This window comes from Sceloporus occidentalis, unplaced genomic scaffold, assembly GCF_023333645.1.
Source record: "Sceloporus occidentalis isolate IW3139 unplaced genomic scaffold, rSceOcc1.0.p SCAF_55, whole genome shotgun sequence".
Taxonomy (NCBI): Eukaryota; Metazoa; Chordata; class Lepidosauria; order Squamata; family Phrynosomatidae; genus Sceloporus; species Sceloporus occidentalis.
In genome coordinates, this window is record NW_028317035.1 from 2,310,336 (window position 1) to 2,322,710 (window position 12,375).

Here is a 12,375-nt window from a genome sequence, read left to right on the forward strand (position 1 = left end):
TTTGTCTTGAAAAGCAGGGACAAGTGTCTAGAAAGGGAGCTATCATTTCTGTGCTGAGACGTTTTTGTAAAAGTAACCCAGATCGATAGAGACTGCCATTGTGTGGGATTAAACTCCTAATACTATCATGTTTTGGTGTATAAATATCCACCAGTGTTTGGGGGAGAATTATAGAGGATTCACCCTTGAGCAACTGAACATTCACGGCAAAGAAGTTCTCTATGGCGGAGCTACTCAGAGTATGGGTCTCTGTCACACCATCATTTAAAAGTAACAATTTGCCCAAATATGTAAAAAGGGATACTGATTATGGATCTCTACAAGATGATTGTTAATACTGCATTGTATATATTAAATCTCATGATACAACCACTTGATCTACTACATTCATCAGTACTAACTATAAAAATAATTGTGCACTCTAATAAATCAGCAGAAAGATTTAATTGAAACCAGATTTGTATTTTCTCTGGATAAATAGGGTCCATATTAACAGTGGATGCAAAGTGGAATAAAAAGTATTTTTTTATTTTTCACAACTGGAATCTTATTTTATATTGTGACATAAGTATAACACATTCTTATAGTGTTACAGTTATAGTTATGGAGAAAAACGTATGCACATAATTTCCAGTAAAACTCCCATAAATTGGTGTAATCACAGATGTATTCTTGTTGTCTTGATGTTTTTATCTGTACTTGGAGGTCAAGACAGCGGCTACTTCAGCAATGAATTTGTCCCAGGCAGCTTGGACTGAGGGTGTGAAGTCTTCAGGGAAGTGAGCAGCCAGAGTCACTTGGATAGTTTGAGACAGCAACTATAGAGAGAATGCAACAAATATTCAGAATACATTTACACTCCACTTTAAACTTTATCGGCTGTATGCCTGTACATATATAATGTGCTAGCACCACTTTTTATTAATGGGACATAACTGAGCCATGTCATATTATGTAATGACAGTAATTAATTAGTTTAATGATACATAAATGCAAAAACTGATTTCTCACCTTGAAGTTTCCTGGATCCACTCTCAGGTTGTAGGCATGCAGGTCACTGAGGGTTGACAGGGAGCCTGAAAGGCTGTCAAGGTGCTTTGCGGCCTCTCCCAGGGCATTCACAACTTTTCCACCATGGTTAAGGAGATCAGCAGAGCCATGGCTCAAGTCAAAATGGCTGAAGTATGTCTTGGTCTGAGGGAAGCTCAGGAAAAGTCTAGAAGAGAGATGAAAACACTTATTTTCACCAGCCTTTTCTCAAAATATAGTAGCTGCATGTATCTAAATGTGACAGCCCTCACCTCTCCTTCCTGGAGTAGTTTATCTTCACATAATTAACACTATTTCACTTTTTTAAATTATAGTGCTTTTCCACTTTTCAAATACTAATTGCACTCTATTGATCAGACCTGCCATTAAATTATAGTGGCAAACTCCATAGAATTATTCCGATACACCTAATGAAAACTAATAATTGAACTATTCATCACTGATTTTTACAGCCTAGTATATCCTACTATAATCCTACTATAATTACCTCTCCAAAGCTTCAGCTCCAAGGGCACTGGCGTTAGGAGCGATCTTTCCCCAGAGTGAAACAATTGCGGACCTCTCGCTGCTGCTCAGAGTCATTTTGGCAATTGGGAGGTAGTGGGCTTTAGGCTGACTGTAATTGAAAGCTCAAGACGAGTGCTGAATGGGAGCATCTGCTGCTCTTTTAAACTGTTTAAGGGTACATGAGAAACCACACGAATCATTGCTATTGGCTGAAAAGAAGTTACACCCGTTGGCATTATCTGTCTCAGCAAGTCATTTCATCTGACTTCGAGGAACAAACGTATCACTGTATGTTGATTGCAAACATATCAATCCATACTAAGAGATATCAATACGTATAGTTTTCTTACTTTACTGAGAGGATATAATGTAAATGGAACAGCCTTACATCAGAAGTGATGGAGGGTAATGTGGTTAGGAAATTTCAAAATGTGTGGCATAGGCATACAGCTATCCTGAATTTAAGACAAGATCAAGGACTGATTAGGGTTTGAGTCTCTACATCAGGAACAATGATGTTTTACATTTTATATTATTTAAATCAATGTTAGATGGTTTAACACTATGATTATTAGTGAATATTTGTGAAACACATTATCTTTAAACTTTAGCAACTAGTTAAGACATTCGTGTACTTTTAAATACTGCCTGACTTAATTTTGCTCAACAAGATGCTAATTCTGTAATTGCAATTACAAAATTGGTTATAAAATTGCTATTATAATTATAATAATTCCATATAATAACCATGTTAATGGTAATAACGAAAAAGATGTTTCACATTGTCAAAAAGGTTTTCTCGATTTGGCTTGGAGCCTGGATGTAAAATAAGAGGTAACGTACAGTAGTCTTTTGATTTTAGATTCCCATTTGCTTTATCATTCTGGGTTAAGTTAATGACAATGTTAAAAGTTGATAATATAACAGTATACTGTCCCACTCGATATGCTAACAACTCCTGCGAAGAATTCATAAAGGTAGGATTAGATGTAGGTGTCTCTGATGTAAATCACATTACCAATAGGTTTTTAATTAGTCACTCTGGTGAGTTCTATAATTTTAGCAGTAGTTAAGAATGTGACCCACAGGATTCATTACGCAGTGTATTTTTCTTTTTGGTCATGCAATTGTTGCGTGTCTCATTTATCAAGTAAACTCATGCTACACAGGGAATTTTGCTGTTTTCCTTTTGTTTTACTACCTTGGTGACATTATATAAAAAGATGGCAACATCTTTTTTAAACTTAAACAAGCTCTGATTAGTGTTATTTTAGTATGTTTACCTTCGGGACAGTAATAAAACAGTGATATCAAGGCTGCTAGTTTCCACCAGCAAGTTGGGTTAAGAAGATCCCGCAGGGTATGATTCAACATGTGTAGCATGCTAAACAACAATTTTTTATGTGAGTTTCTAAAGATTAGAACTTTATATGTGCTATGCAATCAAGTGTGTATTGTTTATGTACTAGAAAGAATGGGTTATGTGTCCATCAGTAAATAAAGACTGCACCTTCTTAGTTGCATATCACTAATGCTTATATAAAATGCATTACATTCCCATGTTCTATTGCAAATAACATTGTTTAAACAAAAGCATAATTACTTCTATGAACAATTAAAAAAAAACCCTCTAACTCAACCACCAATTTCTGGTCACAGATATTAATTTAAGCAGTTTATGAAAACCAGCAGTGCATAGGGATCTAGCCTGGCAAGTCCAAGGATGGCAACCCCTCTGCTTTAAAACTTGGGGGATCCCAAGTATACCACTGTTTAATAGGTTAGTTAAAAGGGAGATCTCAGATCTCTCCAACTGGCATATATTCCATAAGGACCACTACGCCTAGCAAGCACAGCCGCCATACCATGCTGTACCCTGCAACAAATCCATCCTATTGGCCTGGGGAGCTGCCCGGGAACAGGCCTAGGGCAGTATTTAACATAAATATTTTCTCTGAGGAACCTTACCCAGAAATTATTTGCATTAATAGTATGCACTACAATACACACAGCATTGCTTTGAATATGTGTATCAGACATTTCTAAAGGATCATTCCGCCTCATTCAGCATCCATGCTATCAATATGCAGATAAGTAGTCTTGTACAGTACAGCATATTCACTATCAGTATATTGACACAAACATGTGAAGCACTGCACATTTTCATCAGCATTCAGTATTTCGAAGATTGAGGGGCGTAATTTGCTGCTGTTGATTAACTTAAACAACAAAGAAAAAGCATTACAGCATGCAATCCACAGAAGTTCCCTAACGCTGTCCCTCAAGATAGCTAACTTCACACTGAGTGTGATCATATCTTTAAACAACTAAATTTACTTTACGGGGTCAAATGGAAACAGTATACATTTTGTGGTTATAATGGTTCAATTTGCTGCATTTAGCACTACTCATGAACAAGGCAATATCTTAAATTAAAAGTAATGGAACAACTCACTGGTGTATAACGGATCAAATACAAATTCAAATAACTAACAAAATGTGTGTTGAAGCTAAAATTGTCATTGCCCACTAACCAAAGTCATAGTTAATTTTTCCTCTTTAAATGAGAGTACACACACTTGCTGTAACCTGTTTTTTTATTAACCTTAATAAAGGTTCAGTGTAGCATTGCAAAGCACATGCTGTTGCTGAACGAGCGTCCCACCCCCTCCCTAAAAAGGTTCTTAACCCCTTAAGGACAATGGGCAGTTCCTAAACCAATTGGAAACAATGCATTTTGATCCCGTACATGTACAGGCTTTGTCATTAAGGGGTTAATAAAGGTTATGTGTAGAATTGCAAAGCACCTGCTGTTGCTGAACGAGCATCCCACCCCCCTACCTAAAAATACAAAATACAATTATTCTGTTATACTGTCGTAGCTTTTATAACGGTAAAGGTCGCCTCTGGTTTGAGGTGGACAGAGGCTTGGTGGTTACACGATCTGGGCACAAAGCTGAGTGTCTGCGATCGGGATTGAAAGCGGCCGTCGTGCGGCAGTCAGGCTGCCTTTGGCATGCACGCACCGCGCCGCCCAATGGGCGTGCCTCAGCTCTTAAAAGGGGATGGGACGAAGGGCTGAGGCAAAGCCATTGGGTGGCGCAGTGCGTGCACACTGACCGCTTTACTAGCAGTGGCGTCGGCATCATGCTGTGCCCCCAGTGTGCCCCCCCAACGGAAACGCCATAATTTTTTTTCCCACAGTCCTGATTGACACAGAGGAGAGTGAGGGATGCCAAGCGGTCGCTAAGTTTTCAGCAACCACCCGGCACCTCTCATTTTTCTTTGCGAGCCCTCTGTCTTGGTTGCGGTACCGGCATTTCATGCTGAGCGTCGGAATATGACGTTATATTACGATGCACAGCAGTGAAGCAGCACGCACCGCAACAGAGCATCGAGACAGAGGCCTCACGCTCCCATCGCAGGACCTCTACAAGTTAAGTGAACTACAAGGGCTGGAGAGGGTAGATAGAAGAAGGAGGGGGGTAGATAGTGAGAAGAAGGGGGGGAGAGGGTAGATAATGAGAAGGGGGAGAGGGTAGATAATGACAATGGGGAGAGGGGGTAGATAGTGAGAAGGGGGAGATGGAGTAGATAGTGAGAAGGGGGGAGATGGGTTAGATAATGAGCAGGGGGAGAGGGGGTAGATAGTGAGAAAAGGGGGTAGTGAGAATAGTGAAATAAAGAGTCAGAATGAGTGAAAAAATAATTGTGTGTATGAATTGTGTGAATGAGTGAGAGGATGAAGAAATTAATGTATGCATGAACTGTGTGAATGAGTGAGAGAATTAATGAATTTATAAGAATGCATTAATGATGCATTATAAATAATTTGTGTAAAAAAGCATTAATGGTGTGTGAATTAGTGAGTGACTGTAAAAGTGTTTATGTGTATTATAGATGTATAATTGATTTGTGGAAAGACAAAGATGGCAAAGCAGGGTGTTTAAGCTTTGGGGACCAAGATGGCACAGGCAAGTTGTTTATGGGACAAATATGGCACAGATAGCATGTTTATGGGACAAAGATGGCACAGGGTGGGCTGTTTGGGGACAAAGATGTCATACGCTGGGCTGTTTGGGGACAAAGATGACACGTCCTATGTGTGTTATTTGGGTGCTGGTCCGGTTCTGTGGGCAGTGTGGACACCAGGGCTGGCGTTGTGGTAATAACTTAGGGGGTTTTATCTATACCTTTAATGCTGAGTTTTATGTGAAGTCCAATTGATCTATACCTGCAAAGTTAGGTTTTTGTGTTATTCTGTTGATCTATATCTGCTATGCTATATTTCCATACATTATTCATATATCTGCAAATACAGGGTTTGTATGTCTTATTCAGTTGACCAATATCTCCAGTGCTGTTTCCATGTGTTGTTTATTTGATCTATACCTTTAGTCTACATGTGATTTCCAGTTTATCTATACCCGCTAAGCTGGGTTTGTGTGTTCTGTTGATCTATACCTGCAATGCTATGTTTCCACACATTATTTATGTATACCTGCAAATACAGGGGTTTTTATACATCCATCCATACATGCAAGTGTTGTTTTATGTAGTGTTTATTTGATCTATACATGAACTACAGGGAGTAAGTAAAAGATAGGTATGGCTTAGTAAATGAGGGGGCAAAGGGACTCTGGGGATGATTTTTAAAATCCCCCCAGTTGTGCACATTTGCCCCCAGGCTTGCCGCTCTGTCCCCCAGATATACCTTATACCCCCTTATATGCCATTCTGCCTCCGATATGTCACTGTGCCCCAGAAATGCCTTTTACCCCGTATTTGCCACTCTGCCCCACAGATATGCCTTTTAACCCCCTTATTTGCCACTCTGCCTACAGAAATGCCTTTTAACCCCATATATGCCACTCTGTGCCCCCCGACTTACCAATAATAACACACCAATAATGTCAAAGCAGTGTAGAAAATAAATTTTTTATGCTTCAGTGTGGCAGAGCCTGTCCGTGTGTGTGTGTGTGTTTGGATGTGTTGACGTGGTAAAACCTGTCCTGGTGTATGTGTTGTAGTGCCTATCCTGGTGTGTTTGGGTGTGTGGTAGAGCCTTTCCTGGTGTGTGTGTCTGGGTGTCGGTGTGTGCCCTGTACTTACTGTAGTAATAAACCAATTTATTTAATGTTTACTTATCCAGAGATAAAACGCCCTGCTGAATATGTAGTCACTTCAGAGTACAAAACTTTCTAGGCCCAGAAATCAGTGAGAGGAAAAGTAAATGGATTGTGTTATTTACTCTTATTTCAATCTGCATATTTTATCACAAAGGATTAATCACAGAAAATTAATGGTGGTTGGGATCTTCAGAGTGAAACCCAATTTAGTTGTAAGAACTGATTTCATTATTCCTGTTGGTTTTACAGTCCTTCCCCCTTAAGAGAGGACCTTTTATACAAACATACTTTGCACCATGAACTGTGTGCATTTAAAAATAAATAAATAAATTATGTATCTAGGATGAGGTATTCATTGGATGATGCAGTGCTAGAACATTTGTGGTATTAATAGCCAAAAGTTTCTTACAAGAATATCGTGAAGAATAATGTGATCACTGTTTTGTTCCACTGAATAAAATGGAACTTTTTTATCTAAAAATGTTTGCAGTTGCAAACATTTTGATTCTATTATGTCTAATGTATTTAATTTATTAGGGCCTTTTAACGCTTTTGCTTTCTGGTATTTTAATACAAATAATGTGATAAAAAGAATGTTTTTTAGTTATTTGTATGGCAAATCGTGTGTACAAGGGGTGCGTGTGTGTACAAGAGTTTGACCACTGTCAAGCTGAGCCTTATGAATATGGTAAGGGTCAGATAACAGGAAGTGAGATCATGCCTCAGGAAGGGCTAGAACTAGAGACACCCAGAGTACGGTGCAAAAACCAATACTTAAGGTGTCATGACACAGAACTGGAATAAATAAATGTTGACTTAAACAGAACCTTGTGGATCATTCTTCATACCAAAAAGGGTGAACAACAAAACCACGAGGTACAATATATGGGGCTGGTCTCCAAATGTTTCCAGGGCTGCTTTAATTCCCAGTCCGGCCATAGTAGGAACATGGATGCTCCGCTGGGGGAAGAGACATCCCTGGGATTGGCACTATCTGGCCATATACAATAAACATTAAGCCGAACTGCCTGTGCCAATCCCCATAGAATGACACTGAGAGCAGCCACTTTTTCCGATTGACCACACTTCCCCATAAAATAACACAGGCATCTTTCCTAATTTTAATTTGGGGGGACTAACCCAGTGGATCTAATTAGGTCACTCATATAATTAGACTGCTGGTCTGGTCTGTATTTACAATACAAACTATGTTAATTCTTGTACACTTTCATAAATAAAGATACATATATTTAATTGAAACCATGTTTATCAAGAGCTCCAGAGAAAGGTACCGTATTTTTCGCTCTATAAGACGCACCTGCTGATAAGACGCACCTAGATTTTAGAGGAGAAAAAAAAGGAAAAAATATTTTGAGCTAAAAAATGGGCTATAAAAAAAGGACATCATCCTCCCGTCATGCCTGCACAGAAAAAAGCTGGTCAGACATGATGGGAAGTGTAGTTGGACTACAAGCGCCGTACTGCGCATGCGCCGGCGCCATACGTGACACGGCGCTTGCGTCAAATCCCCCCGTCCTCTCCATCCAGTCCGCCCTTAGCCGTCGCAACGGACCAGAGAAGAGGAGAGGCGGCGACAGAGGCGGCGGTCTCCAGATGAAGACCTCCCCTGGACGGCGAAGCGAGACAGAGACTGTCCGGGACACTTTTGGTGAGTACCGTATTGGCTCGGATATAGGCCGCCCCCGTATATAGGCCGCACCCTAAAAGTTTGGTGCTTTTTTAAAGAAAAAGTTTTTTTCTTTAAAAAAGCACCAAAAAACATACTGCCACTCTGCCCCCCCGCCCCCCGAGATATGCTACCACTGTCCTCCCTCCCCGAGATACGCTGCCACTGTCCTCCCTCCCCGAGATACGCTGCCACTGTCCTCCCTCCCCGAGATACGCTGCCACTGTCCTCCCTCCCCGAGATATGCTACCACTGTCCTCCCTCCCCGAGATACGCTGCCACTGTCCCCCTCTGCCCCCCCCCCCCCCAACTTACCGGAGCAGACTCCCGGGTGTCTTGCGGGGCCGGCGGGGGACATCTACGCAATACAACTTCCGGTGCGGCACATCCGGCACCGGAAGTTGTATTGCGTAGACGTCCCCCGCCGACCCCGCAAGACACCCGGGAGTCTGCTCCGGTAAGTCCGCGGGGGGTGCAGAGGTAAAACGCATCCGCACGATGCGCTTAGACAACCTCCCGTGCCGGCACCCCCCCCCGTGGGAAGTGCTGGCAGGGGAGGCTGTCTGAGCGTATCGGGGAGTAGGATGCAGGTCCCCTGCACCGCTGCGGGGGATCTGTATCCTAACCCCGCTGCCTGCCCGGCGCCCGGGACTGCATGTCCCGGGCGTCGGACGCTAGACCCCGAATATAGGCCGCACCCCCACTTTAAAGTCTTAAAGTGGGGGAAAAAAGTGCGGCCTATATTCGAGCCAATACGGTATATCGTTGCCCCCCCCCCCTCCCTGCCTGCATCTTCGCTCCATAAGACGCGGCTGATTTTTCATCCTACTTTGGGAGGAAAAAAACTGCGTCTTATGGAGCGAAAAATACGGTAATTGTGCCAGAATTACTCTGATGTTCTCTTATAAAAAATAATAATTAGACTTGTGCATTCAGAGCTGTACAAATCAAAATTTTGTAAACTCCATCTAGTTTGTGCATTTTGTAGGAACCTCCTCTAGCTCTTTTATGACTTCAATAAAATGTAACCAGTGGTAATTAACAGTTGGACTAATTTCCAGAAAAACTATCTGGGCATGGTTCTGTGTATTTAGTGCGTTTGCATCTAGGGTAGTGTGACTGTGTTGTGTAGTCTGCATGTCTATAGGGTAGGATCACTTTGTGTCATTTTTAAGCTTGTGTGTACCTACCAGTTAGTGCAGGAAACTCTATAAAAAAAGGAGACCTCCCCCTTCCTTCCCAGTGTGGTTAAAAAGATAGACTCAGACAAACAATAGTTAAGCAAAAGCAAATTTAATGGGTGGGAGTAAAAGTGTGCCACCTTGGGAATGGACAAGGAAAAGGAATTCCCAGGTAAGAATTCTCACTTTCCTTGCCATTCCAGGTGGCATAGGTGAAGAATTAGCAAGATAGGAAGGGAAGGATTCCAGTCTGCAGGACACGACGACTCGTCAGAGATGAAGATTCCGCCTGTAGTGTCTTACGAATGTATGGGTCGATCTCTAGGTCGCTGCCTTGCAAATGAGAGTTGGATTCACCCTAGAGAGTTCCGCCCAGGAAGTCGAGACAGATCTGGTCGAATGTGCCTTCAGGCCGGAGGGCAGTTCTCTTTCCGCGGAGATGTAGCATATGGTGATCGCGTTTTTAAGCCAGCGGCTAATGGAAGCCCTGGACACTGACCTGCCCCTGCGGGCCCCCGCAAAGGACAGAAAGAGAGAGAGTTTGATTTCCTCCAAGCAGACGTACGAGAAAGATAAACCAGGATACACCTCCCCAGGTCTAGCGAGTGGAGTTCCATCTCTTTGGGATTCTTGGGATCCAGACATAAGGTAGGTAGGACGATATCCTGATCCGAGTGGAAAGTTGAAACCACTTTAGGGAGAAACTCAGGTGGCAAACGGAGGATAATGCAGTCTGGAAGAACCCTGAGAAAAGGTTCCACTCTGCAGAGAGCCTGGAGCTCACTCACCCTTCTAGCAGAAGTGAGGGGCACTAGGAGGACAACTTTGTAGGTGAGCAGCTTCAGTGAGGTATCCTCTAGAGGCTCAAAGGGAGAAGTGGTGAGTTGGTGCAACATGAGATTAAGATCCCAAGGCGGAACCGACGGACGGAGCCTGGGACGAAGTCTGCGCATCCCTTTAGAAAACCTGTGACTCAGGGATGGGTAGCCAGATTGAAGTCTAAAAAATTGCTCAGGGACGAAATCTGGACCCTGATAGTAGCTGGTTGTAACCCATTATCGAAACCGTCCTGAAAAAAAGCAGCACCTCATGGATGGATGGAGAGGACACTTCGTGCATGTTGCACCAGGAGATGAACGTGTCCCAAACCTTCTGGTATTTAGCAGCAGTAGAATTCTTACGGCTGGAGAGAATAGTCTCCACCAATGATGTAGATAAGCCCTTCGCGGTCAGGATCTCCCTTTCAGAAGCAATGCTGAGAGGTTGAGCCGGAAGGGATCTGGGTGGAGAACAGGGCCTTGAACGAGAATGTCCTTCACCCGAGGAAGGAGGATGGGTTTGTCCATGGCCAGGTTGGTAAGGTCCGAAAACCAGATTCTTCGGGGCCCGAAAGGAACAATCAGAATGATTTTCAGAGGGCTTCCCTGAATCTTCCGGAGAACTCTGGCGATAAGGGGAAGTGGGGGAAAAATATATGCGAGATCGAAGTCCCAGGTCTGCGAGAGTGCTTCCAGTTCCGAAGTCGACCGACTGGTGAAAGAGAGAAAAACTCCTCTACCTGTTTGTTCAGATGTGTGGCCATAAGGTCTATCTGAGGAGTACCCCATTTCCTTGCGATGAAGGCGAAGATCCCCTTGTTTAAAGACCATTCTCCCGCAAGCACCGATTGTCTGCTGAGGTAGTCCGCTTCTTGATTCAAGGAACCCTTGAGATGAACCGTGGATAGGGTGCAGTGGCTGAACTCCGCCCATCTGCAGATCTGAGCGGTCAGGGCCTGCAGGCGTCTGCTTCTGGTGCCACCTTGTTTGGAGAGGTAGGCCACGACGGTGACGTTGTCCAAAAGGATCCTGATAGACTTGCGGCGCAGGATTGGAGACCAGAACCTTAGAGCTCTCCAGACCGCCAACAGTTCTAGAAGATTGATGTGCAGCTTTGATTCTTGAGGAGACCAAGTTTCCTGGGTGATATTGTTTCCCATAACTGCACCCCAGCCTCTCAAACTGGCGTCGGTAGAAATTACTACCCAGTCTCTCGCCTGCCAAGAGAGTCCTTGCGAAAGATTCCTGGCTGTCAGCCACCATCTGTGATGCTAGAACGAAAGGGGAGAGCCGGACCTTCTTGTATAAAGACGTCATGGAGTGGTCCCAGTGTTCCAGCAGAAACTGTTGAAGAGGTCTTGCATGAGCGAGTGCCCAGGGGACAGCTGAAATGGAGGAGGTCATAAGGCCGAGCAATGACATGATGGATCTGATGGACACCTTCTTGTTCTTTATGACCGCGTGCATGAATTCCCTCAATCTTCGGATCTTGTCCCCAGGGATAAACGTCTTCTGTTCGTGTAAGTCGAGAATCATCCCCAGAAAGGTAAGACGTCTGTTTGGGAGCAACTGAGACTTTTGTAAATTGACTAGCCATCCTAGGCTGTGGAGGCTCCTGAGAGATACCGCTAGATGGGACTGGAGTAAGGTTGCCGAGGCCGCTATGAGGAGCCAATCGTCCAGGTATGGGACCACTTTTATGCCCTTCTGCCTCAGGAAGGCCACGGCCACAGACATGAGCTTCGTGAAAATCCGTGGCGCTGAAGCTATTCCAAAAGGAAGCGCCTGGAACTGATAATGTCAAATTCCCTGAGGAAATGGAACGGCCAGACGGAGGAATCTTTGATGGTCTCTTCTGATGGGAACATGTAAATAGGCATCCCGAAGGTCTATAGTGACCATGAAGTCCCCTGAAGCAATAATCTCTGTGGCGGACTTCAGGGTTTCCATACGAAACCTGTTGTATATTATGCAGGCTGAGGTAACCAGTACTTGTCCCCCGT

At 43.5% G+C, this 12,375-nt stretch overlaps 1 protein-coding gene across 1 annotated transcript; it reads right to left on the minus strand.

The window, feature by feature from the left end:
- Window positions 1–689: 689 nt before the first annotated feature.
- Window positions 690–1,632, minus strand: LOC149287915 (hemoglobin subunit alpha-3-like). The gene is made up of 3 exons (XM_089492354.1): window positions 1,538–1,632; window positions 1,012–1,216; window positions 690–818 (listed from the first exon to the last, which is right to left on the minus strand). The coding sequence occupies exons 1-3, from the start codon at window positions 1,630–1,632 to the stop codon at window positions 690–692; spliced, it is 429 nt and encodes a 142-aa protein (XP_089348480.1).
- Between the last annotated feature and the right edge of the window lie 10,743 nt (window positions 1,633–12,375).

Bases quoted from the DNA above. Each gene is read 5' to 3' on its own strand.
- LOC149287915 (XM_089492354.1), bottom strand. From the start codon at position 1,632: ATGACTCTGAGCAGCAGCGAGAGGTCCGCAATTGTTTCACTCTGGGGA. The intron at 1,217-1,537 runs GTAATTATAGTA...TCTCTCTTCTAG, and splicing joins GGAGCTGAAGCTTTGGAGAG to ACTTTTCCTGAGCTTCCCTC. The intron at 819-1,011 runs GTGAGAAATCAG...TTCTCTCTATAG, and splicing joins TGGATCCAGGAAACTTCAAG to TTGCTGTCTCAAACTATCCA.